The 27,822-nt window shown below is 41.7% G+C and overlaps 1 protein-coding gene across 3 annotated transcripts in view; it reads left to right on the forward strand.

The window, feature by feature from the left end:
* Positions 1 to 27,822, forward strand: part of col4a5 (collagen, type IV, alpha 5 (Alport syndrome)) — a 259,440-nt gene that overhangs the window by 195,115 nt on the left and 36,503 nt on the right. For 2 of the 3 annotated variants that reach the window (XM_087991900.1, XM_043705036.2), the window contains 7 exons: positions 1,323 to 1,462; positions 3,085 to 3,211; positions 3,750 to 3,830; positions 5,969 to 6,067; positions 7,475 to 7,525; positions 8,466 to 8,651; positions 27,273 to 27,406. In XM_087991900.1, coding sequence (XP_087848026.1) covers positions 1,323 to 1,462; positions 3,085 to 3,211; positions 3,750 to 3,830; positions 5,969 to 6,067; positions 7,475 to 7,525; positions 8,466 to 8,651; positions 27,273 to 27,406 — 818 coding nt within the window. The remainder of the gene's footprint in view (positions 1 to 1,322; positions 1,463 to 3,084; positions 3,212 to 3,749; positions 3,831 to 5,968; positions 6,068 to 7,474; positions 7,526 to 8,465; positions 8,652 to 27,272; positions 27,407 to 27,822) is intronic. The other variant, XM_087991901.1, reaches the window with a different exon arrangement.

Genomic DNA, 27,822 nt, shown 5'->3' on the forward strand with positions numbered 1-27,822 from the left:
GGTCTCCTTCCCATCAGAAAGATGTTGTGAAACTTGAAAGGGTTCAGAAAAGATTTACAAGGATGTTGCCAGGGTTGGAGGATTTGAGCTACAGGGAGAGGCTGCACAGGCTGGGGCTGTTTTCCCTGGAGCATCGGAGGCTGAGGGGTGACCTTGTAGAGGTTTACAAAATTATGAGGGGGATGGATAGGATAAATAGGCAAAGTCTGTTCCCTGGGATTGGGGAGTCCAGAACTAGAGGGCATAGGTTTAGGTTGAGAGGGGAAAGATATAAAAAATGACCTAAGGGGTAACTTTTTCACTGAGGGTGGTATGTGTATGGAATGAGCTGCCAGAGGAAGTGGTGGAGGCTGGTACAATTGCAACATTTAAAAGCATTTGGATGGGTATATGAATAGAAAGGGTTGGAGGGATATGGGCCGGGTGCTGGCAGGTGGGAGTAGATTGGGTTGGGATATCTGGTCGGCGTGGACAAGTTGGACCAAAGGTCCTGTTTCCATGCTGTTCATCTCTATGATTCTATGACTCTATATGGACTTACAGAGATGTGTGCCAAAGACTGCAATTTCTGTTCGATGCCTCTCCAAAGTGGATTTTATTAATTAGTGACACCTAATCAAGTAACATGAGAATAATCATAACTGCTACTCATCTGACTGCAAAATTCTAGCATGCATCATCCTGGCTAGTTCTCCATTTCCTAAAGTTGCTAAAATCAGCCATCTCAACATGGGCTTGGAATTTAATCTTGGATCTTTGTGGGTGGAGTGTCTTAAATGTGTCAAGATTAGAGTAAGGCTGGAAAAGCATAGCAGGTCCGGCAGCATCCGAGCAACAGGAAAATCGACATTTCAGGCAAAAGCCCTTCATCAGACTTTTGTCCAAAACGTTGATTTTCCTTCTCCTCAGATGCTGCCTGACCTGCTGTGTTTTTTCAACACGACTCTAATCTTGACTCTAATCTTCAGTATCAGCAGTGCACACTTCTGCTCTGTCTTAAAAGTGTTACCATTCTTGCATTGTTGGATAGCCAAACGGAGGGAGGTTTATGGTGTATCTAACTTGTACTTGACCCGAGAGGCAATGAGATTGCATTATTCAAGTCATTCATTTCCTCATGTTAAAATCTTTCCCTGAAGACTCATCATCAATGTTTTAAAATTTAAAAAAACTAAACAGCATATCAGACAGAGCTAAGACTAAAGCAACCTATGCTTTGTTGTTTCATCCAGCCAATATTAAAATGAAATCTGTGAGTTGAAAATTCATCTTTTGTATTCATGGCAAGTGAAGTCATGATAATTCTGCTCTGTACCGGATAGGTCCACTAGGTGGTAAAGGTTCTCCGGGAAATCCTGGTCGTCCAGGTCAGCCAGGTACTCCAGGTCGTCCAGGGTTAAAGGGTGATAAAGGTGACTCAGGTTTACCAGATCTAGGGTCTCCAGGCCCCCCTGGTCAAAAGGTAAGACTTTCTCTTCTGGCAACAGGCAACACAATCATTATGAGAAGCTCGATTTATTTGTAGTTGAAAGTAAATGCAAATTAATAGGCTTTAACCAGCATTTAAATAAGCAGTAAAATATTTTAGATGTTGCTGAAGTTGATTCAATTTGTAACTCGATTCAGGTGTTTTGTGCGCAAGTTTATTTTTCATAGTGCATTTCAATATCTTGCTCTGAGGGCAATTTAGGTACAGTATTCCCTCTAAGCTGCACAGCTATACACATGTGTAGGAGAAAGTGGGGACTGCAGATGCTGGAGATCAGAGCTGAAAATGTATTGCTGGAAAAGCGCAGGAGAATCGATGTTTCAGGCATGAGCCCTTCTTCAGGAATGAGGAAAGTGTGCCCAAGGAAATCAGTCCTTGCCTTTCCAAATACATGTACATCCTGTCCCTCAGGATTCCCTCCAACAACTTGCCCACTACTGAGGTCAGGCTCACCGGTCTATAGTTCCCTGGCTTGTCTTTACCGCCCTTCTTAAACAGTGTCACCACGTTTGCCAACTTCCAGTCTTCTGGCACCTCACCTGTGACTATTGATGATACAAATGATCACCTTCCTAATCACGAACCTATCTCTGTCTTAAGTGCACTCAATATCTTGGCCTCCACAGCCATTTGTGGTAATGAGCTCCACAGCTTCACCACCCTCTGGCTGAAGAAATTTCTCCTCATCACAGTTCTAAAGGGTGGTCCCTTCACTCTGAGGCTGTGTCCTAGTCTCTCCTACAAGTGGAAACGTTTTCTCCATGTCCACTCCAGCAGGCCTCTCAGTATTCTGTAAGCTTCAATCAAATTCCCTCTCATCATTCTAAACTTCATCAAATACAGACCCAATGTCCTCAACTGCTCCTCATATGACAAGCCTATTATCCTCAGGATCATTCTATAGGAGGTTAGGAGTCATAAGCTACTGGGATGGCCACAGCAAAGTGTCACATCTTTGAGTAAGCAGGAGAATGCAGAATGGCTTAAGCCAAAACAGAATGTGGGGGTGAAGGAAGTTGCATCTGCTGTGAGCCTTTCTTCATGAATAACCATGGGACTGATTTGAGCTGGGACCCAGAGTATATAAGTGAGTTTGGTTATGGCAGGCACTGGAGCTAAGGCAATTATAAATAATTTTAAAATTAAATGCAGAGCTTTTTCTGACTGTTTTTGTGAATTTTTGAATTAATTTTTTTTTTATGTGAAGAAGTTTAAAGATATACTGGTTCACTTGGTATGATATAAGTTTGTGATGATAAGTCTGTATTGTACACTTCATGCTTAATCTCCAAATGCTTCCATCATTATCACCATCAGCAACAGATTTAGAACCAAAAGCACTTTAACTAAATGCAAGATGCTCTTTCTAGATACTGTACATGTTTTGAATGGCAATCTACATAATTTATTTAATAATTGGATGTTTCTCACACTTCAAGTTGACATGCAATGAAAAAGTCATTTTGTGCATGATTTACCTGTTATAAAGTTGGATATATTAATTTGAAACCCTGGTGTTCCTGTGACAGATGTTAATTGATACCTTTATCTTCTCTCACTCTATTTTCTCTCACTCTGATTCTCTCTTAATCCAGGGTGAACCAGGTTCTCCTGGTTTCCCTGGTAACCCTGGAAGTAAGGGTGTACCAGGTAGCCCTGGTCTTCCTGGTTTGCCTGGTGCGCCTGGTCCTAAAGGTGATTTTGGTCAACCAGGATTCCCAGGTAAGTCCCAAGAAAAAACTGCTTTCCACAAGAATTTGATAACTTGTGTTTAAAACTGAGAAAATTTAAATGCATTCAACTGAAATGTCAGCTGGGCTGGAAGAAAAGTTGCAATGTGATCTCTAACTGGCTACAGATTCACATGCTAGAGAATTTTACCAAAAAGAAATAAGATTGTAAGGAATAGCTGTAAATGAATTGGCATAAGGTAAATAAAATGAGAGAACGGAAGGTGTATCTTAAGATTTGCTGTGGGAGGCGTGGGTTTGAATTCAGGGGCGCTAGCATCAATACTTGGGAAATGAGGAACTGTAATGTTAGGACATGTCTGATATAGCAAGGAAATACTGAGAGTACTGTTTGAGAACAGAAAGAATTCGCTGGAATGTATATAATTTTTGGCTAAGTTTCAGACCATATTTTTGGAGGTACCCATCTTCATCAATTTTTTAAGTCTCATTGGTATTAGTCCAAAAATAAGGTGGACCAATTAAATATGTGAATGCAAGCCACATTTTGTTTTTTTCTCAACATGCAGGTACACCTGGAATTCCTGGTCCCAAGGGAATTGATGGCTTCCCAGGTCCCCCTGGCCTTACTGGACCACCTGGTTCACCAGGTACGTTGTGGACAAAGTAAAGTAAACCATTTGGTTTGGAAACTTAGGTAGAATTGTTCATTAATCAGGTTGTTAGCATTGGATACAGACCATTAATGCCAGTTTGATTCTGATTCAGAATTAATAACCAAACTGAAAAATAGTCCCCCAAATGGCAGTTGGTTTAAACTCTGAAATGCTGTGCAAGTAAGTGATGTGTGATTTATGTCCCATAATTTTGGCCACATCGTCATGTAGTGCCTAATGCCTTTCTATAAATATGTATCCCATACTAATACGTTCAACAGAAACATCAGATGAGGCTTAGGATCAGGTATCTTACTTAACATCTTGATTAGAGACAGGTGATTGGCAGAAGGAAAAATCAAGGTAATCGATCATTTCATCTCCCTGTTTGGTGAGCAGGATAAGCCTTTACCTCGGAACAAAGAAAATTGGCTGCCATCCCAAACTTTGCAATCTCATGCTGATTTGATGAAAACAAACACAGCACCAATCAGTTCGCTGTGCTACCCCTGCTTTTTGAGATCAACAATGGGGTGATATAGTCTTAGACTCCTACTCTGATAGGAATCTTTTTTCTTTGTCTTCATGACTATGGTTTTTCTGTTAACATGGAAGGATTTACCTCTACATACACAATCAAATGGGAAATTTCTCAACCTATCACGTTTGAAAGCTGAAACCCAAGTGCAACATGCTATAATCAGAAAACTTTATGCTGATGATATCACACTGGTTGCTCAGACAGTAGACCATCTCCAAAGGCTCATAGCTCATTCACCATATGCCTGTGTCATTTTCTCCTTCACCATTAGTGTGGTGAAAACCATAGTTATGGGATCAGATGCTGTATATCTTCTTATGAACACACTTAATAACACATCACTGGAGGGAGTCAGCAAATTTTACTCCCATTGATCCACAGTGACAGGCACCTTGGTCTCATGATGACGAGTTCAGCAGACCTTGGAGAAACAGCTACAAACTGTGGCTGACTAACATAGCAAGCATGGAAAAGCAGCAAACTGACCACGCAACCTTCTTTTCTAGAATGCCTACATCCTCAGCACATCATCAAGTGACATGAAAAGCTGAACAGCTTACATTTGCAAAGTAAAAAAGTTCAATAGCTTTAATCTCCTCTATCTACCACACATACTTGATATCGCCTCGAAAGACAAAAGTGCTGTGATCTCAGGTGATGGTAAATTTCTAACAATTAAATAAAAGTCACCTCCACAAAATTGAAAACCAAAAGCCCATTCACCTCAACCTTAGAATCTCAAACATTAAATTAGAAACCTTCACCTCAAAATTACCAATGAAGCACCCCTTTCTAAGGCAAATATGCTTTGTATGCTGGTACTAATTGAGCCAAGTCAATTTTCTGGCCTGGCATTCGCAGAAGTTGGAAGATGCCTCTATTTCCAAAGATATGATATACAGGAAGGTAGCTAATGCGATGGGCACTCTAAGTCCAATTCAGGAATGTTGTCAAAGAGACATAAAAGCCCTCAACATCAGTGATGACTACTTTAAAATAATAGCCAATGGTCAATCCAATTTGCAACATCAGCTGTGAGCAGTAATTCACCACCATCTTGACTTGTGGTTTCAGAAGCTTCAAAGCACATGTCAATCATGTAAACAACACAACAGCAGAGATTGTTCTGCACTTCCAACAGGGGACAACTTCATGTACAGTACTTGTGGCAAATTTTGCTGTTCCAGAATTGTCTTATTTAACCATCAAGAGCAGTATAGTGGATAATCTCATCTGGCCTCCTAGCTCTGAGGATGCATTCTCATCATCTCCTGCACATGGAAGGATGTCAAACATGCTGAAGGAAAATGGGAAAATCTAAAGGCATTTGACAGCAATGTTCATAAATCTCTCTCGGTGACTAGGCACAAAGTATTTTGGTACAGGATTGGGAGGAGGCTACACGTCCAATTAGATTGACGATTGGCCCTGGGTGGGTGTGGAGGGAGAAAAGGAGTAGACCAGAAACGAATTCAACTTTTTCATTAAATTTTGTTATTTGATTCATGTTTCTGATTTTTATTTTGGATTATCCAAAATCATTGTAAATATCATGATTAGTAACAGCTTTAATCAATTATTTTGTTTTCAGGTGAACCAGGTCCTCTTGGAATTCCAGGGATTCCAGGAGAGAAAGGACAACCAGGCCGCGATGGTATTCCAGGCCGAGCTGGTCCAAAGGGAGATTCAGGTTCAGTTACTTCCTAAAATGAATGGATTTGAGTGTGAATCAATGTTGTGACTCTCCGACAATACGCATTTATACAAGAAATACTACAGTGCTTTACAGATAGGTTGACCAGATTTTGTAAAGGTTAGGATTGATGACCAAAGGCTTGATGAAAAGGTCCAATTTTGAAAAGGACAAGGAAGCAAAGAAGTTTATGGAGGGATTTCTGGGAAACTTCCCACCCAATCCCAATAACACTTGGGATAAACGGGCCCCAAAACCATTAGCCCGCCCACCATATGTAATGAAATAATTAAGGGTCACTTGAGATTGTTAACAGGTCAGCTGACCATAATATTATTCTATCCATGACAAAATATGATTGGCATTGTGAGGTGGGCAATCGTGGTTTTGTTTTCCAATATGTTGAAATAGCAGAATGGAAGGATGGAATGTTATCATTGGAGGGCTTTCCTTGCCAATCTGGGGCACCCCCAAGATGTAAACACCCTTCTTTCCTTCCTGTCTACCCATTGTACAAAACTCACTTGCTCAACTCCCACTCCATCCCACTCAAAGCTACCAGGTTTACCTTCCTTCAGAATCCATGAACCACCTTGCATGAGCCTGACTGCAATCCCAACAAAGGCCACCACTCAACTCTAGCATTGTTGGCACTGTTGGAGTTGCCAGCAAGCATATTGACAAGAGAGAATGGGGCTTTCTCAAGGAGCTTGTTTAGCACACCAGCAGTACTTTGTCTTCAGAGTCAACTGGTTGCCAGCTTTCTTTCAGGTGTAGAGGGGCCATGTGAGGTACATCCACTCATGCCCCTGTAACTTCCAGCCTCTTGTTTAAGGATACCCTCAAAATGGGTAATATGACTTGGGATATGGCAACACACTGGCCCATTACGACGCATTCTTCCAAGACTAAATAACATACCTATAAGCAAAAGCAAACAGTGCATTGTTAGTTCACAGGGAGACTTGGTAGAATCTTACGGAGATTACATGTGTCAAACAGAATTACAGAAAGAGCAAAATCGGCAAGGTTCAAAGAAGGCTTCATTGATTGAATAGCCTTTTATATAGAACAGCGTTTGTGGGGGCCTGGCTTCAAAAGATTGTGATGTCTGATTTAAGGAAGAGGAAATGTAAAAATCTATGTCTCCTCCTCAAGGTGACTTTCCAGATGTCAAGCATTTCAAGGGGAGATAAACAGCACCTTAGCAGATAATTAGAGTTCCTGGAAGAATCACTGTTAGGTCAGTTTTGCTGTAAAGTTTGCTTCACCTCAAAGCAGCTTTTGTCTCAGGTGTCTCAACAATTAAAAGAAAATCTGAGCTATTAAAGGTCAAACTGTGTGCTTTCATTTTTGTCCAGTGTTTCTTTTCATTGCCCTCATGATTGTGATGTCTGTCTGTAGGTCCTCCAGGTCTAGGACGTCCAGGACCCCCTGGTCCTTCAGGAATTCCAGGTAAATAATGAATTAGAAAAATCTTCAATTCAAAATTGAAAGATACATGTCTTTAATTTTACAGCAGCAGTACTATGCAGTCTTATTAATTTTCAATTCAAAGATTTCATTGCCATTGAATTTACCTTTTAATCCAACAATAATCAGAGTGAAGATTAATTTTAGACTTGTAGTGATAAATGCTGTAATGCAGGATCTGCTGACAATGCAGAACTATATATGTGTTCAAAAGTGAATAACAAAGCTGTAAATTAATCTGAGCCCTGAAATTCAATATGGCCCTTTAGCCTTTCTCATGCATCATACATTTTACATAGTGTATACTGCTGATTCAGTAAAATGAAATCCTCTGTAATGACAGCTAAAAGTGAAGCTGAAGCAGCACTGATCAAACACTGAGACTACTGTAAGGTCATCTTGCAGAGTTCTGTTGTATTATTCAGAAGAGGCTACAATGCCGAGAGAAGGATTTCCAGAGTAAGTTGTAGTCTACAACCAAACTGAATGTTCAAAATAATAGTTTTGTTGAATAACAAATGTCAAGGAGTAATATTTGTGCAATGGAATCCAATAGTTCAAACAGAATCTAATCAAAATAATTAATTCCTGAGAAATAGGCATGGGTTCCCCCCTAATACAATGGTTCAGAAGCATAAATTGTGAGAACAAATTTTTAGTGACTTATGACTGTCATCTGCATACTGTAGAGTTTACAGAAGTAGTTTTAACTTTTTGCCTCAGTTCTCCAAAATCCATTATTGTTTCTAATTAGATAAAATGAAATATATCAAAATTCTGTCCAAGCTATCTAAAGGTGGAAAGGATAATGATTATCATGAGAAAAATGCTCATGAAAGACCTTTATTGTCGACTTGTGAAATGTATTTCAATTACTGGGTGATTCCAAGCCACTCACCATCTAATGTGTTCCTCATGACAGGACCAAAAGGAGATCCAGGAGTTCCAGGTAACCCAGGGGGTCCTGGAGCTCCAGGTCTTAAAGGTGATCCTGGATTCCCAGGATTCACAGGTCAGCAAGGCCCACCAGGACCCCCTGGACCACCAGGGCAATCATTTGAGGGCCCAAAAGGATCACCAGGGACTCCAGGGCAGCCAGGAAGACCAGGTAAGATCAGAAAAAAGGTATTTCTTTCCAAAGTGGATGAAGAGTCTAATGTGTTGCCTCACCCATTTTGCACTATTTTCATTCAGCTGTTCCGCATGTATAGAATGTACCTGCTAATGTGAGTCACAGATCACAGAGAGCACAGTGTCATTCATCGTCAAACATTCTTAATGGCAAATGCAGTCACATTTGTCTTTGTTTATTCTACATCATCCTTGTAGAGCATCTTCACAATGTTGTGTTCTCATTTCATTTCACTTTGCTTGCTGGCTCAGTCCCAATTCAGGTCATCTCGCTGGGGGGGACTGTCCCATCCCTGGGCAGATCAGTGGTGCATTTTTTTATTCTAAATGTTTTGAGCTCTGTAGCTTCTACTACAACAGTTCTTGTTCTTTTAATATATCAGTTAGCAGATCAGTTAGCTAAACAAAAAGAGTGTGGAACTGGTGGCAGCGCAAGGGCAGGTCATCAATCTTTGTCCATATTCAAATAAGAAAGATGTTTGCTTAAGTACTGTAGTCAGTTTTGAGCTTTTATTTCTGCATCTGTATCTGAACACTAAGTAAGCCTCATGCATTTTTGCAAGAAGTGACTATTTCCTCTGTAAAACTACAGAGAAATAAACACCTTAAGCAGGAGAAGGTCACTGGGGTGATTGTTCAAAGTTTAAGGTTAAGAGTTTGAAGTTGAAACACCAGGTTAAGAATTCATTTGATTCAGTTGTGCGATGTGTTCATAAATATATTTGAGGGCAGTTTCTTAGCTTGTTATTTATATTAGAATTATAAATATGTGCCAACAGAATGCAGAGGTTGAGATGTTTATGAGGAGGGATGGAGGGGGCTGCACGGGGAACCAGCCAAATTCATGATTGAAACCTGACAGGAGTGTTTCTAATCTTCCCCACACACCCCCTCCCCATCCGACAATTTCAATCTGCCCATCCTGACGCTTCAATCTCACATCCCACCTCGTTAACCAACTTCTCTGATTTCTCTGCATTCCCTTCTGACAATGTCCTCACCAATCCCCCTAGCCCCAGTGTCCTCTCCTCTTCCCCTCCCCCAACAACCTGATACCAACACAAACCCAAACCCAAACCCAAACGATCTTTAGCAGGAGATCTCCAACTGACCCGATCCTAGCTTCTAATCTCCCCTCTTGCCTCGGATCTCCCTTGTGGTATGCCCCTCCCAGATTTGCCTCTGGGCTTTGATCCCCCACCTGCTTCAAATCAGAGATCGCCTTCCGTTTCTGCCAAGCTTCCAGGCCCCAACGTACCAGGCCGCAGTCCTTTCCCTATCCCTGTCTCAGGCTACATCCTTGTGCCAAAGAGCCGACAGCAAGCCAATCTCTCAATCAGACCATATCCAAAATTACACACCACACCCAGACCTACCTGGGAACCTACACAAAGTTTAAAAAGAACCTTATTCTCTGGTTTTAGACAGAGAAGCAAGTTTGTGCTTTCTTTTGTTAACAAACCTCATGTTGGTTAAAGCAGTGGGCCTGAGTTTGTAGATTGCAGTTTTATTCTGTGTCCGTTTTTCAAAAGGAAGATTATTTTTATGTTGCTGTGTTATTTTGATATGGAGTTAAACCTGAGGAGTTGAAGATTCAGCCCAGTCTGCTGAGGTGAAAGGATCAGGCGTTTGCAGAATCTTGAACGAGTTCCCAGTCAACATCAATCCACATATAAATCTGCTCTTATTGAGCAGAATGAAGGGAAGCTGGTTTGGGGAAATGCAAATGTCACATGGGAGCAACGTTCTCCAAATGTTGAGTGGAAGATTTCTTGGAGAACAGTAGAGGGAGCTCAATACTGAAAGTAGTAAAGAGAAATAAAATTAAATAGCTGAGCAGGCTCAACCTCACTTCTGAGTAAAATCCCCTCATAGTTAATGAAAAAAAAACAGAACTGAACCAATACTAGGTCGGGGATTCCAATAAATATTTGCTCAGCAAGTTAATTCCATCTGCATATCTGTTGCATGATAATGCAATTAAAAAATGCTTCCATTGAATGGCTGGCTTTCTATAGACTAACATCATTATAGTTCCTGCAACCTAAGGTGAAATATTGAGTTTGTTTTGCCTTCTTAATGTACAAAGGGGAACCCAGCCTGAAATTAAGATTTTTATTCAATTCCTTAATTTATTGGGAGACATTCCATTTTAGTAAGTTGTTCGAACTGTTTGCCTTTAAGATAGCTGTTAGGCTTTTAACCTGTTTTAAGAATATGATTTTAGCTCCCACAGTGTCCAAACAAGTAATTCCCTCTCCTGCCCAATATGGAATGGAACCTTTTTTAAAGTCTCATGCTTTGTTCACAGAGTTCAATAGATGGAACATTGTGGGAAGAGATGAGTGTCTTGGCTACTGGTTACAGAGCCCCACAATGCCTCTGTTCTGGACAGCCCACTGCATCGTGTGCCAATCAGGCACTTTACAGGCCAGCTATGGGCCTTCCACTAGGATCAAGGATTTGGGTGGCAGAAGTGCTGCTTCGCCAAGAGTTGCTGGCCAATCAGCTCAATTAAACATCAGCACCACCTCAGAGGCAATGGCCACCGCTGGTACCAGACACATACAATGACCAGGATGCCAGGTTAGAGGTGTATGATAAGGGGTTCAAGGGCTGCTTAAGGGGCTGTCTCTTAGTGTCCCCTAAGATAACTCCATCGAGACTGGTATCCCTTCACCAAGTCACCCTTTATTTACATGTGCATACTACTTGACACTGGTGTGGCTTCCTCAGAGCCAGCTCTGGGTGAACAGAACTTCTGACACTCCTGATTATTTTTTTTTTCCCCTGTTTATTTTTTTTATTTTAACCCCCACACTACCACCTAAGTGCGGTAGTGCTTATTTTTTTCCCCAGCACCCATGGTGTGTGTGTGCAGGTGTGAGACACAGTGAAAGACACAAAGTGCACTAATCTTTATTCAAATTCCACCACCAGGAAGATAGGAAAACACCCGGGTGGCCAGTGACAAGCAACTCCTGTTTATTCTTTTTTTTTTTAACCCCCACACTACCACCTAAGTGCAGTAGTGCTTATTTATCCCCTCTTTTTTTTTCTTTTTTATTTAATTTCCACCACCACCAGGAAGATAGGAAAACACCCGGGTGGCCAGTGACAAACACTGCCCTTCACATCAGAGGGCAGTGCTGTGTGATCAAAACAGTGAAGGGGAGACACTCCTGATTATATCTGTCAGCCAGGGTTCTCTGATTGGACTAGGATAACAGCTCCAGTCAGGGAATCATTTTCCATCATACCCACCTGGATGACCTCATTACAATCTCTACATCCTTCCCTCTCTAGGTTCAGGGATGTAGGCCTGTACTTGTTCTTTCCTGGGGCGTTTTCGCACTGGGTCCAGTTCCGTCGACTCAGCCTCAGATATGGGAGGCGTGTACCGAACCGTAGACTATCTCTCACACATGGCGCATTTTGTAATAAATTCATCGTCTTCTTCAGACAGTAAAGGTGTCCTGGCTGCAACATCTCCCGGGTCTATCTCAGACTCTGAGATATCTTTGACACTGGATGGAGGGGGAGCACCCACAGGTTCCAACAGCCTATTTGGCTGTTCTGAGGGACGGGGTATGTTTTGCTCCTGCCCTATTTGCAAGTTTGCAGTTTCATGTGCTTGTTCAGGATCGCCTCACCTCCCCAAACTTTGTATGTCATGGGACTTGACCTCGCGTCACCCATGCCATTTACCCATGCAGGGCCATTCCCAAGGTTTTGACACCAAATGTCATCCCCTGAAGCAAACTCTCTCTCACTTAGCAGAGTTTTCTGCCTGGCATTGGTGTTCCTGATGCCATTTCACCTCCACCCCCACGCCCCCAACATCATTACCATCAGTTCCAGGAAAATCAGATCTGTCCTGGTGCAAAGTCATCTCCCTGTTTGAAGCCCTGCTGGAGCTATCCTTGTAGTTGCATGAGGGATAGTCCATTAATCAAATAGGTACACTTTGGTATCAAGTGAAGCTGTGGGCTGTTGCTTTAAGCCTGCCTTCAAAGTTTGGGCTACTCGGACCACTGAACGATAGTATGGAGTCGTCCTTATGTGACGAATGCCATTCGACTTTATGAAATACTTGAATTTCCTGCTGGTAAGTAATGGCCCTTGTCTGTGACCAACGCTTCCAGGAGCCCATGTATTGCAACTTTTCTACTGTCGTCCCCATGTTTGACAAATGAACTTTATAAACATACAGCTATTTTGAGTGGGCATCCACTAATGACTAAGAATGCTCAGTCCATGAAGGGGCTGGCATAGTTAACATTTTTAACCAGCCATTATCACGAATTTGGCTATAATTTTGGACCTTGTTGGCACTCTGGGCACTGCCCCACCAATGTGGCCATATCTGCATCCAGTCCTGGCCATCAGACATACTTCTCGACAACATCTTTATTTTGGCAACGCCTGGGTGACCCTTTTGGCGTTCAGCCAGTATGTGGCTCGGAATAATTACTCTTGCTCCCCAAAATAAAATGATCTGGTCTTGCCGGGTCTAGAAAGGTTTCAATTCTGGTTGCAATGGCTCTTTTGTTTCTCCCAAGAGCACCAGCTGTTTAAGTTTCGCCAGCACCAGATCTTCTTGTGTCCACAGTTTGATATTGCCAGCGCTGACCAGAAGGATGTCCAGAAAGTTTAAAACCTGAATGGACTCCTCCAACGATGGCACCACTGGTGGGGTATCTGCCACCAGGAGGCAGCTCCAGGCATCTCCATTTCTTCCAACTTGTACCTGTACAAACTCAGAGAGATGGCCTCCCACTGAATGTGACTTGAAGCTATGGCAGCACAGCTTTGTCCTCTTTGAGTAGCCTTCACAGGGGTTTGTGGTCTGTTAATATTACAAATTTATGACCATAAAGATATTGGGTGAACTTCCTCACACCAAAGATGATCGCCAAACCTTCCTTCTCTATCTGGGTGTATTTGCGCTCTGCATCAGCCAAAGTCCTGGAAGCATACACTATCAGGCATTCCTCTCCATTAGGCCACTTGTGAGCCAACACCAACCTGATACCGCACAGGGAGGCATCACATGTCAACACCAGATCTCGCTTGGGATCATAGATTGCCAACACCTTAGACAATGTTAGCTATGTCTTCATTTCCCTAAAGGCTCCATTTTGGCTATGAGACCATCTCCAAGGTGGACCCTTTATCAATACTAAGGGTGCCAGGATGGAGGCCAGGTTTCTTATGAACTTTCCATAATTGTTCACCAATTCAAGGAAAGACTTAAGCTCTTGTACAGATGTGGGAGCTGGGGCATTTTTGATTGCCTTCACTTTATCTTCAAATGGGGGTAGCCCAGTCTCGTTGACTCTGTAGCCCAGGTAGCCCAGGTGCCTGGAGCACAAATTTTTCTCTTTTAAGGCATATGCCCATCTTGGAGAAATATCTAAGGACTATCTCTAAATTCTCTGAATGACCTTTATTGGTCTTCCCTGTTATTAGTATGTCATCAAGATAAATGACCTCGGGTAAGCCTTGTAAAGCGTTCCCGCTCTCTTCCCACTGAAATAACTCCACAGAGGTTGGTATTCCATCACCAAATCATCGTTTACGTGCACAGTACCTGACATTGGTCCAATTTCCTCACAGCTAGTTCTCAGAGTGAACGGAACCTCTGACACTTCTGTTTTTATCTGTCAGGCAGGGCTCCCTGATTGGACTAGGTTAGCAGGGAACTCATTTTATGAACTCCACTAGCTGATCTCCTTACAATTACTGCACTGCCCCACCGCTGACCCTTTCTGATGTCAGGAGTCGGTCAGGCACTGAGCACTCCCGAGTGAGAGACATTCCACTCCAGGAACTTACAAGCAAACAATCTGGAGTTGACTTGTTTTGCTCCCTGCTTCACATGTCTCCTGCTAGGCAAAAGATTAATAGCAGCAGTGGTGGGAAAGATCTTTGAATGGCCATCAATTGCCCATTAAAGGCCTCAGCTGGTGAAATGTGTCTTCTGAGGATGGTGCCCAACCCAATTAAATGGTCCACCATCACTAAACATGCCTCAATAGAGGACTGAATATTTTGCCAAAATGACTTCATTTGAAACACAGTTAGATTTTGGAAGTTAGAATTGACCTGAACACCGCTGGATTTGTGAAAGTACATGGAGTTTAAGTGGCTTCCCCCCCCCCATTTATCCAATAAACAAAACAGGGAAGAGGATCAAAATGTCAAATTAGTGCCCACTCTTTCAGTTTACAGTGACGCACAAGCATCTTTGTGCTGCTGCTTATTAGCATGATCTCTGTATGCAGCCAGTATAATTCTCCCCAACTGGCTCCACACTTCCACAGGCAGCCCAGATACAGTGCATTAATATGAATTAAAGCTAGCCAGTACCTCTTAAAGAGGAGTTGTACTGTGGCCAGCCATGCTTTGTCAGCCAAATCTGACCAAAGAGATGAATGGCTGAACATGAGAGAGGAAGAATATCCAGTTTTTTTCAGACACTGCATTGAAGATTGTAGTGATGGAGATAGAAAGAAGGAGAGATGCCCTGTATCTGTGGAGGATCAAGAGGTCATTCATACTAAGTGTCAAAAGCAAATAGCCAAGGCGGTGACTGCCAGGAATGCAGTCCCAAGGACCTGTCTGCAGTGCTGGAAGACATTTAATGACTGTACATGAGTAGTCAAGGTGTGAGTAGATGCCATATTCCACCAATGGCACCAATTGTCTCACCTACTGCTCAATTCACCACATGTGAATCACTCACGCACCTACAATCTTCTAACAATCAAGACTCATATGAAACATTCATATCTTCATGGCCTCACCTTTACACATTGTTACCAGTCTCTCCTGAAGAAGGGCCTGTGCCCGAAACGTCGAATCTCCTGTTCCCTGGATGCTGCCTGACCTGCTGTGCTGTTCCAGCAATAAAGTTTCAACTTTGATCTCCAGCATCTGCAGACCTCACTTTCTCCTACCAGTCTCTCCTCCATACTTCACAGCTTGTACACCCGGCCTGCTCGACCTGTTATCATGCACACTCAGATTACAGCCATCAAGGTGATGTTTACCAGTTTTCAAAGGAACTTGCAAGGTATCACAGCAGTGCAGTCCAGCTCCTCTCAGGCTGAAAGCATTTCTACTCCCGCCCTACCTCCCTACCAGGTCCCATTTGCCAGCCCAGACTACCATCGCCCATATTAAGACAATTCAATGTGACATCAAAACCTCCGAGACTCAAGGCTTCTCAAGGTCATCCTCAAAGAGCATTATGATCTCTCCATTGAAAGTCAGCAGCCGTCGACTAGCTATGCTGCATCACTGGGATCACACTGTTTGGGATTAGTAAGGTAAACAAAAGGCACATGGAAGACAGGCAAGAGGTTGAACTGGGGTGATGAGTTTCATTTTGTGTTTATTTATTTCTAAAATATGCATCATGTAAGGCTCTAATATTTGAACTGGGGCCAAGTGGACACTGTGAAGGTCTGCGATAAAGTGAAGGAATGAAGTGTGGAATTATTGGTTCATGGAGAATTGGGGTTGAGGTGACTGGCACAAACTTAAATTAGTTTTCCCACGCAGAAAGGGGCTCCATTATTGTAGCATTCCTCAAGCGTATGAGCCAATTCCAGTAAGACTGCTGAAGGCATATTCTCTAAAACCTGCCACACCGCCAGCCAAGTTACTCCAGTGCAACTAGAACACTGGCATCTGTTCAGTAATATTGAAAATCACCTCTGAATGTCTCGCACACAAAAAGCAGGACAATCCCAAAGTTGGTCACTTACCATCCTATCAATCTACACACATTAATCAGCAAAGTAACAAAAGGGATCATTGACAGTACTTTCAACGCAGCATTCACTCAACAAATCTGCTCACTGCTGCTCAGTTTGGGTTCCGCCAGGGTCACTCACCTCCTGCACTCATTGCAGCCTTGGTTCAAATATGGACAAAGGATTAGATTCCCTACAGTATGGAAACAGGCCCTTCAGCCCAACAAGTCTTGGGAAATTCGGCAGGGTAGGTGACTGAGGTGTCAGTGGGGGAGCACTTTGGGGCCAGCGACCATAATTCTATTAGATTTAAAATAGTGATAGAAAAGGATAGACCAGATCTAAAAGTTGAAGTTCTAAATTGGATAAAGGCCAGTTTTGATGGTATTAGGTTGATTGGGGGCAGATGTTCGCAGGTAAAGGGACGACTGGAAAATGGGAAGCCTTCAGAAATGAGATAACGAGAATCCAGAGAAAGTATATTCCTGTCAGGGTGAAAGGAAAGGTTAGTAGGTATAGGGAATGCTGGATGACTAAAGAAATTGAGGGTTTGGTTAAGAAAAAGAAGGAGGCATATGTAAGATATAGACAAGATCGATCGAGTGAATCCTTAGAAGAGTATAAAGGAAGTAGGAGTATATTTAAGAGGGAAATCAGAAGGGCAAAAAGGGGACGTGAGATCGCTTTGGCAAATAGAATTAAGGAGAATCCAAAGGTTTTTTACAAATGTATTAAGGACAAAAGGGTAACTGGGGAGAGAATAGGGGCCCTCAAAGATCAGCAAGGCGGCTTTTGTGTGGAACTGCAGAAAATGGGGAAGATACTAAACGAGTATTTTGCATCAGTATTTACTGTGAAAAAGGATGTGGAAGATATAAACTGTAGGGAAATAGAATGTCCGTATTATAGAGGAGGAAGTGCTGGATGTCTTGAAACGCATAAAGGTAGATAAATCCCCAGGACCTGATCAGCTGTACCCTAGAACTCTGTGGGAAGCTAGAGAAGTGATTGCTGGACCTCTTTCTGAGATATTTGTATCATCAATAGTCACAAGTGAGGTGCCGGAAGACTGGAGGTTAACTAACGTGGTGCCACTGTTTAAGAAGGGTGGTAAGGACAAGCCAGGGAACTATAGACCAGTGAACCTGACATCGGTGGTGGGCAAGTTGTTGGAGGGAATCCTGAGGAACAGGATGTACATGTATCTGCAGACCTCACTTTCTCCTCATGTATTTGGAAAGGCAAGTACTGATTAGGGATAGTCAATATGGCTTTGTGTGTGGGAAATCAAGTCTCACAAACTTGATTGAGTTTTTTTGGGAAGTAACAAAGAGGATTGATGAGGGCAGAGCGGTATATGTGATTTTTTTGGACTTCAGTAAGGCGTTTGACAAGGTTCCCCATGGGAGACTGATTAGCAAGGTTAGATCTCACGGAATACAGGGACAACTAGCCAGTTATATAAAGAACTGGCTCAAAGGTAGAAGACAGAGCGTGGTGGTGGAGGGTTGTTTTTCAGAGTGGAGGCCTGTGACCAGTGGAGTGCCACAAGGATCAATGCTGAGTCCTGTACTTTTTGTCATTTACATAAATGATTTAGATGCGAGCATAAGAGGTACAGTTAGTAAGTTTGCAGATGACACCAAAATTGGATGTGTAGTGGACAGCGAAGAGGGTTACCCCAGATTATAACAGGATCTGGACCAGATGGGGCAATGGGCTGAGAAGTGGCAGATGGAGTTTAATTCAGGTAGATGCGAGGTGCTGCATTTTGGGAAAGCAAATCTTAGCAGGACGTATACACTTAATGGTAAGGTCCTAGGGAGTGCTGATGAACAAAGAGACCTTGGAGTGCAGGTTTATAGCTCCTTGAAAGTAGAGTCGCAGGTAGATACGATAGTGAAGAAGGCGTTTAGTATGATTTCATTTATTGATCAGAGTATTGAGTACAGGAGTTGGGAGGTCATGTTGCGGCTGTACAGAACATTGGTTAGGCCACTGTTGGAATGTTGCGTGCAATTCTGGTCTCCTTCCTATCGGAAAGATGTTGTGAAACTTGAAAAGGTTCAGAAAAGATGTACAAGGATGTTGCCAGGGTTGGAGGATTTGAGCTATAGGGAGAGGCTGAACAGGCCGGGGCTGTTATCCCTGGAGCGTCGGAGGTTGAGGGGTGACCTTATAGAGGTTTACAAAATTATGAGGGGCATGGATAGGGTAAATAGACAAATTCTTTTCCTGGGGTCGGGGAGTCCAGAACTAGAGGGCATAGGTTTAGGGTGAGAGGGGAAAGATATAAAAGAGACCTACAGTGCAACGTTTTCACACAGTGGGTGGTACATGTATGGAATGAGCTGCCAGAGGAAGTGGTGGAGGCTGATACAATTGCCCACCACCGACGTCAGGTTCACTGGTCTATAGTTCCCTGGCTTGTCCTTACCACCCTTCTTAAACAGTGGCACCACGTTCGCTAACCTCCAGTCTTCTGGCACCTCACCTGTGACTATTGATGATACAAATATCTCAGCAAGAGGTCCAGCAATCATTTCTCTAGCTTCCCACAGAGTTCTAGGGTACAGCTGATCAGGTCCTGGGGATTTATCCACCTTTATGCGTTTCAAGACATCCAGCACTTCCTCCTCTATAATACGGACATTCTATTTCCCTACAGTTTATATCTTCCACATCCTTTTTCACAGTAAATACTGATGCAAAATACTTGTTTAGTGTCTTCCCCATTTTCTGCAGCTCCACACAAAATTGGAACATTTAAAAGGCATTTGGATGGGTATATGAATAGGAAGGGTTTGGAGGGATACGGGCCGGGTGATGGCAGGTGGGACTAGATTGGGTTGGAATATCTGGTTGGCATGTATGGGTTGGACCGAAGGGTCTGTTTCTGTGCTGTACTCCTCTATGACTCTAAGTCCACACCGACCCTCCAAAGAGTAACCCACCCATACCCTACATTTACCCCTGACTAATGTACCTAACACTATGGACAATTTAGCATGGCCAACTCACCTGACCAGTACGTCGTTGGACTGTGGGAGGAAACCGGAGCACCCAGAGGAAACCCATGCAGACATGGGGATAATGCAAACTCCACACAGTCACCTGAGGTGAGAATCCGACTCATGTCCCTGGCGCTGTGAGGCAGCAGTGCTAACCCCTGAGTCACCGTGCCACCAGAGTTGAACTCCAGAGACTCCAGTCACTGCCCCTGACATTAAGGCAGTATTTTACAGAATATGGCTTCAAGGAGCCTGAGCAAAATTGGAATTAAAAAGAATCTGGGAGAAAACTCTCCATTATTAGAGTTACACCAGTCACAAAGGAAGATAGTTGTGGACTGTTGGAAGTCAATCATCTCAGCCCCAGCACATCTCTCCAGAAGTTCCTCCATGTCGTGATCTAGGGTCAACCATCTTCAGCTGTGTGATCAAGAACCTTCCCTCCAGCATAATTCAAAAGTGGACTTATTTGCTGATCATTGGACAATGTTTAGCACCACTCACAACTCTCCAGATACTGAACTAGCTCAGGTTTCACAAGTAGATAGATCTGGACAATATCCAGGCTTGCCATGACAAGTGGTAAGTAATGTTAGGGCCGCAGAAATGCTGGGCAGCAGCCATCTCAAACAAGAGAGAATCTAATCCTCATCCTTTGACATTAAATTACACTATCATCATTGAATCACCCATTATCAACATCAAGGAAGATCCCATTGATCAGAAACAGAACTGAAACAGTCATATAAATTCAATGGCTACAACAACAGGTCAGAGGCTTGGAATTCTGCAGCGAGTAACTCACCTCCTACCTCTCCAATGGCTGTGTAGTGTCTGCAAGGCATAGACAGGAGTGTGATGGAATACATTCCTTGTTCCTGGTTAGGTGCAACTCCAATAATACTCGAAGCTTGATACCATCCAGGAGATTGACATCCTATCCACTACTTTCTACATTTACTCCCTTCACTACTGACACACAGTGGCAACAGTATGCACCATCTACAAGACACACTGCATTCGTTCATCAAGATCCTAGCAACAGCATTTTCCAAACCCATGACATCTTCCAGCTAGAAGAACAACAAAAGTAGATTCATTTTAACACACACCTGCAAGTTTCCCTCCAACTCACAAAAATCGTCCTGATTTGAAACTATATCATCATTCATTCACAAATCCAAATGGACAGTAAGTGCTGGTTTGACCAGAGGTGTCTACATCCTATGAGCTAGTTTTTAGAAAGCCCCATTTCCTCTTGCTTCTCTTATACCTCCTTCTTGTGCTGCTGCTTCTGAACTTCTCACCTGATAGTTGGTGACATGGCCATTCCCTGAGGAAAACAGTGCTGTGCAGTATTCCATGCACAGCCACGTAGAATGACACCCACTCAGCTGAGTACTGCTGGACACACTTCAATAGCCTAAAGGGAAGATCTTTGCTGATTGAAGAGGATTCAAGTTGCAGAATTCTCAATATGAAATGGAACATTGTGTTTTTGATCAAACATCTTAAACATTAATTTAGGGATGGCTGGGTCCTCCTTTTCCCCTAAAATTGAGAATACTGCTGTTGTACTTTAACTGCTTGTATTTAGTTTCTAACCAACAGTCTTGTTTTGTGATATGGTATATCTGACGCATCTAATGATGACCTTTGGTTGAACCTTGACCCTCCTCAGGTCCTCCAGGTTAGATCTTTCAGCAATAATTAACTTGGATGAGTTGGGATTATAACAGCACTAATGTATACAGCATTAAACAATAGACTATAATGTGAATATTCATTTCCTTTTTAAGCAAAAGCTGAACTATTCCTGCACACTTTGCAAATAGTACACAACATTGTTCCTCCAAAATTAATGCTATGAAATTTGAAGTCCAATCATCAACTTGAAGAGTGGGCCATTCTCTTCCTAAATTGTACCTTTCTGTTAATTTTTAAACAAAATAAGATTGCACCACTGAGGAATGTAAAAATAAATGTGGTATGAGCTTTGAAGGCAGAGCAAAGGGCACAGGAATGGATAACTTGCACTTTTTTCGGTATGCCAACTGACTGAGTGTGGACTCATAGAACTGATTTGATGTAAACACCTCCAGACTGTGTTCTTGACATAGACTTAATGTCAAAAACATAGTTCTTGATTTTAAGCATGGCGGGGAGAGGGTCTGGACAGGTGGGATGCAAAATTTCAGATCAGACAGCCTAACCATTCCCTGCCCATCTATCATTTTACAGGCTTGAATGAGTCTAAGGTTGAAATCTGGTCAACTATTGAGTGGGAGTCTGCAATGTGTCATTTAAATGGAGATTCTCCAGTAAAATCAACAAAGGTTCTAGACCTCCTGCAGTCACCTGTTGGTATCAGTTGTCCAATGTTCTGTATTAATCATTAAAATCAAATGCTGTTCTTTAGTTTTGATCCCATGACCTCTAATCATGGAGGCACAGCAGCTTCTTGGCTGCCCTTGATGAACTTCTTTCCATGAAACACATTCTCTCAGATCCTACAGCTCTGGAAAATTAATTTTGTACAGTTTTCATGATCAAAATAAGCATTTTCTTACAAAGAAGTGAAGCCTGCTACCAAGTTAAATTTATCTTATCCCTAATCTCATATTTAGAACGAGAACAGGCCCTCGGCCCAACAAGTCATCATTCATTCACAAATGCCAAATGGACAGTAAGTGCTGGTTTGACCCTTCCAGACCCATTCTCCTCACTAATAACCTGCACTATAGGCAATTTAGCATGGCCAATTCACCTAATCTGCACATTTTCAGATTGTGGGAGGAAACCTGCACAGACAGAGGGAGAATGTGCAAATTCCACACAGTCAGTCATCTGAGGCTGGAATTGAACCTGGGTTCCTAGCACTGTGAGGCAGCAGTGCTAACCACTGAGCAACCATGCCACCCCAAGCTTGTGAATATTTTATTCCAAAGTCAGATTGATTTAGCAACACTTGCAGATTGATTTAGCAACACTTGCAAGTGCTGATGTGAATAGCAACAAGGTCAGTGTGAGTGACTACAAGATAGGACACTTTGACAAGAACAAGGCCATCAAAAGATGAAGTAAGACAGATGGATTCAGCAGCAACAAAGTTGATGGGTGATGAGTAGATGGGTCTTGGGAGTGTGGTGCAGTGGAAGTTTGTCAAAAGAGACAAAAAGCTGAAAGAAAGTTAAATGTAGCTGAGTTGGGGTCACTTGGCAGCTGCCTGCGAGAAAAACCAAGAAAGAAATCTGCAGGAAAACATCTGTTTGTATAAGGAACTGATTCAACTTCAGCTGGAATATTGTGAACAGTCTGATCCTGAGAGTTTTCCACTGACAATTTTCTTTGACAGTGATATGCCCCACTTTAGTTTAATTGCTGCATTAAGCGCCAAGCTACATGAATATGAATGCATTGGAAAGAGTGGAGAAGAGATTACAAGAATGGTTTCAGGGATGTAAATTCCATTTGGAAGATAGTTGAGAGAAGTTGGGATGATTTTACTTTGGAGAAGAGAAGGCCAAGTGGAGATTTGATAGAAGCTTTCAAAAACATGAGGGGTCTGGACAAACTAGATAGGGAGAAGCAGTTCCCACTCATAAAATGATTGAGAATGAGAGGGTGCAGATTTAAAGCAATTTGTAAAAGAAGAAAATGCAATGTGAGAAAAAAAAAAGTTCCTCTCACTTCAGCTGGCTTGGGAATGTCATGCTTGGAAATATGGTGAAGACAGGTTTAATTAAGGCATTCAGGAGGACATTAGTCTATTATTTGAATAGAAATAATATGCTTGGGTTTGGGTTTGGGCAAAAGACAAGAGAATGAATGAATCAAAGTTATAATGTTCTTTCAGAGATCTGGTGCAGTTGTCATAGGACAAACAACCTTCTTTTGCACCATAGTAATTCTGCAATTCTACGATATTGTAAGATTTAATTTCCAAAATCAGACAGGTTGTGAACAGTCTGATCCTGAGAGTTTTCCACTGACAATTTTCTTTGACAGTGATATGCCCCACTTTAGTCGGCTGTTTAATTGCTGCATTAAGCTTGCTTTCAACAGTAGTCAGAGTGGTCCAGTCGACTCGGTGCCATGGGTGCATAAGGGGAGAGTTGGTCGGATTCTGTCTCCTGAAAATTTAGCCTTGATGTCTCCCTATTTGTTACTCACACGTAAACCAATTGCATTCTGATGTGACATCACAGGGAACCATGCCCTGATGAGCATTCATGTTTTTAGGAAAGATGTGGAACAATGACAGGAGTGGGGGCTTGGAAATGTAGGGAAGTTTCTTGCCAATTTTGATAATTGCATGTGTTCTTTTAATCATAACATTGATTTATAAATCTTAACCAGGAGATTGTTAAAAATAATGCAATGAAATCCTTAATGTCCTGTTAAGGGGGCAAATGGGCCTTCGGTTTGATACCTCATCCAAGAGGAGGCATCTTCAACAGTGTTGCATTCCCTCAGTACTAACCTGAAGGGTTAGCTTATATTTTATATTCTAGCTTAAAGGTGCAAGTGCTGCAATAAGCCAAAATGACATGAAGAAACACCATTCTGATCCAACCAATAGTCTGTGTGGAAATCATATCATTGATCATCAGAAGAGTACATGGAACTGACCCTCTGCAGTGACCCTCTGTTGTCATGCACCGTCAGCCGACATTCAGTGCAGCTAGTCCATTATCTTATACGTAGAAACTGCCGTCAATATTCATTTACAAAAGCAGCGAATTCCTCACTCTGTTATTTTAATTGAAACACAAATTTGTTTAAAATATACAGGAATGCCACTGTTAAAACAGTGGAAAGAGGAACTCAAGTCTTGAAATGACAAAGTCATCAACAGTAAATTCAACTCGAAGGAAATGTTTTAAGTGGCAGTTAACAATAAGGGTAATTGAATTTTGGTCCTATCATTTGAAGCTGATCTTTTTTAACACAAGAACACAAGAATTAGGAGCTCTAGTAAACCATTCAGTTCATAATTCCTTCTCTGCCATTCTAAGTGATCATGTCTGATCTTGGGTTTTACTTCCACCTTTCATATCCTCTCCCGACTTGCCTTGATTCGCCAAGAGACTAAAACTCTGTCTACCTACCCTAGTTTTTAATATATTCATCAAAGTTGTAATGTTATTTGGCATACCTACTTTTATCGCTAATTTTATTTCAAATCTTTATATTTTATATAATTCTCACATTATAATATTATATACTACTGTTTCAGCAATGCTTTATTTGCCTGTTTTTTTAAAAAATGTTGACTAAAATTAAAATTCCTTAGATAATTGGCTTGGTAATTTCTATTGACTAACCTTGTTTAATTCCTTCCTGCTCAAACAAGGCTTTGCTATCTTCTTTAAAAATGCTGCAAATTCACCTTGTAGAAAAAGTATTGGCCAGCTTTAATCTTGTAGAAGGTGTGGAAAGGTTAACCTTGTTCTTGTCATGATAAATGAAGCAAAAATGTTACTCTCTTTGCTTAAAACCACGAGGATTTTTGCTTTTGAAATAGTCCTGTAACAGGCTAATGAAGTTTCTAACCAGCATTCTCGTTCTGTATTGTGCGATGTGACTGATTCACCAAACGATGGCTCTGGATCTTACTAAACTTTGACTCTTCCCAGGTCCACAAGGTTAGATTTTTAACTCTAAGTGGTTGCTATTTGGCAAACTGTGAGTGTTTTCAAGGTGGTGGAATTAACCATGTAACTCTTGGGGGAATAACAAATATGATGAGTGCCGCATGGAGAAGTAATGACTAATTAATTGAAAGCATTGAAATATTAATAAAGAATAATCTGCCTTAATTGTTCTGGTAAAATCATTAATGTTACAGTACTGCTATACTTTTATTTGCCAATTAAACATCTTCCATTTTTAAGACAATAGAAATGGTGAAGGACTCCTGAGAACATCTTGCACCAATTGGGAAAAACACCTTCATTTGAATGTTTTCAATCATGTGAAAATTGCCACTGACTTTACTTCCCCAGGCAAAAAAAAAGCATTTGTAGCTTCAATATTGTTTCTGTCACTCATCAAACTTGGAAGGGTGGAACCAGCTGAGATACACTGGATCAAGAGTTTTTGTTTATAATTTTCCCACTGGGAGAAGAACAGTGGATATGTTTGGCCCTTGATTCTGACTTTTGAGTGATTACCCCTTTTAAGAATTTACTTATGATGAATACTCAAGGCTTGCCATCTGTGTACAGATTTCTTCAAAATAACTTCTGTTTTAATGCTTCTTTTATAAAACAAGGTACTACAACTTTGTGAAATGGATTGTTTTAACTCTGTGCAGGATACTTTTGAAGATACATTATTCTGAATTGAAAAGTGTGCCAAGCGATAAGAATTCTTAGCTTGGATTGTAATTATGTTCTTTACAAGTAAATATCTCACTGATATGTTTTGTTCTGCTTCATTGTTGAATGTGTGGACCATTGTGATGTATTGCATTTGCTCTGAGTCTTCTATTAAAATATGAAAATTAAAATATGGTAGAGAAATAGAGCACCAGGGATTGGCACTAGGGCAGAGGGCTGAAGAAGGGAAAGTCTAATAGCCAATGAAGGGAAGGGGTGGAAGGACAAAGAAAAAGAAGGGAAAATAACAGCATCAGTCATGGGAAGGTGGAAAATAGAGCAGGAAGATTTCAGGAAAAGGACAAATGCATGATGGAGAAAGAAGTAATGGTGGCTTGTGTGGTGTAGCCTTTTGTTTATGAGACCTGACATGACTTCATTATCATATGTGGCCAATGATTAGTTTCAGTGAATGTTTGAGAATCTAATCTCCAATTAAAAGAATGTGAATCTTTGGAATTCTCTATGCGACAGAGCCACAGATTTGCATCATCATTAAGTATATTCAATAAAAAGAAATTTGTGATTATTTCAGAAGTTAATGGATGAGTGAAGGAAGAGAGGTTACTTATAAAATCAGACATTTTTGTAGCTGCACCAATTTACCTGGAGCAGCTACCATTTACATATCATGACAAGTTCACACTTACAGTATACTTTTATATATGTACCAGTATTTTTGCAGGTCTGCCAATAATAATCTGATCTTGCATGACAGCAATTATATGAACAAATGATATTTACATGTTGAGTACAGAGGTATAATCAATGATATCAACCATTATAACTCATTTTTTCAAATCTTCAAAAGGAAATTAGATGAGTAGTTGAAGGAGAAGTTTTGCACGGTTATGAGGGAAAGGATAGCTCTTTCAAAGAGCCAAAATAGCCATTCGAGTTGAACAACTTTTTAATGTGTCGTGTCATTCCACAATTCCCTGTAATTGCATTGAGAGTTATAACTGACCTCAATAGCTCGGGGTCCTGGATATGAAAAGCCACTCAGCATTCCATCTCCTGATCATAATGCAGTGTTCCCTGCGAGAGAATATACACTAGCTAAGAAAAAGGTCAGACTTGGAACTTCATTCCTTTTTTGAAATGACTTTACATTAGCACAGGAAGAATGGTCTGTTTGATTAGTAAATGAAGGATTGCTAGTACAAATAGGATAAGGAAAGATCTAGCAGTTCAGAAGAAATGGGGGAATATTGAGGAAAATTGTGTCCTATGCAAATAGTTTACAGCTTCTGTGTGGTGGATTTGACTTTTAATAAGATGCAATCTGGATATAACCTTTGTTTATCTTGTACCTAACTCTGGGGACTGTAATTATAGTTTGGTGAAATAACTGTCCAATATGAGACTAGAGCGAAACTTAACTAAAGACTGTTAATGCAACTATATTAATATCTAAAGACATTTTTTTTCTGATTTCAAGGCCCACAGGGTCCAGTGGGTCCACGAGGCCCACCAGGATTTGGGGGTATCAAAGGAGAAAAAGGCAATCCTGGTCTTCCAGGATCACCAGGGTACCCTGGAATAAAAGGAGACATTGGATCACCAGGACTGCCAGTAAGTGAAGAATTTGATGTATACGTGTGTTCTTAACCATGATCACTGAGCCTTGTGTAAGTTTCTCTTGTTTCAACTCTTGGTTAAAAAGCTGAGGAAAACTTTCAACAAAATGATTTGATTAGATTCCTTACAGTATGGAAACAGGCCCTTTAGTCCAACAAGTCCACACTGACCCTCCAAAGGGTAACCCACCCAGACCCATTCCCCTACCTTGTATTTACCACCGACTAATGCATCTTTCACTATGGGCAATTTAGCGTGGCCAATTCACCTAACGTGCAGATCTTTGGATTGTGTGAGGAAACCGGAGCAAACCCACACAGACACAGGGAGCATGTGCAAACTCCACACAGATTGTCACCCGGGGCAGGGGTCAAACTGGGGTCCCTGGCACTGTGAGGTAGCAGTGCTAA

The sequence above is a fragment of the Chiloscyllium plagiosum genome, unplaced genomic scaffold (genome assembly GCF_037043375.1).
Source record: "Chiloscyllium plagiosum isolate Xiang-an unplaced genomic scaffold, Cpla_swu_hap1 HiC_scaffold_11, whole genome shotgun sequence".
Taxonomy (NCBI): Eukaryota; Metazoa; Chordata; class Chondrichthyes; order Orectolobiformes; family Hemiscylliidae; genus Chiloscyllium; species Chiloscyllium plagiosum.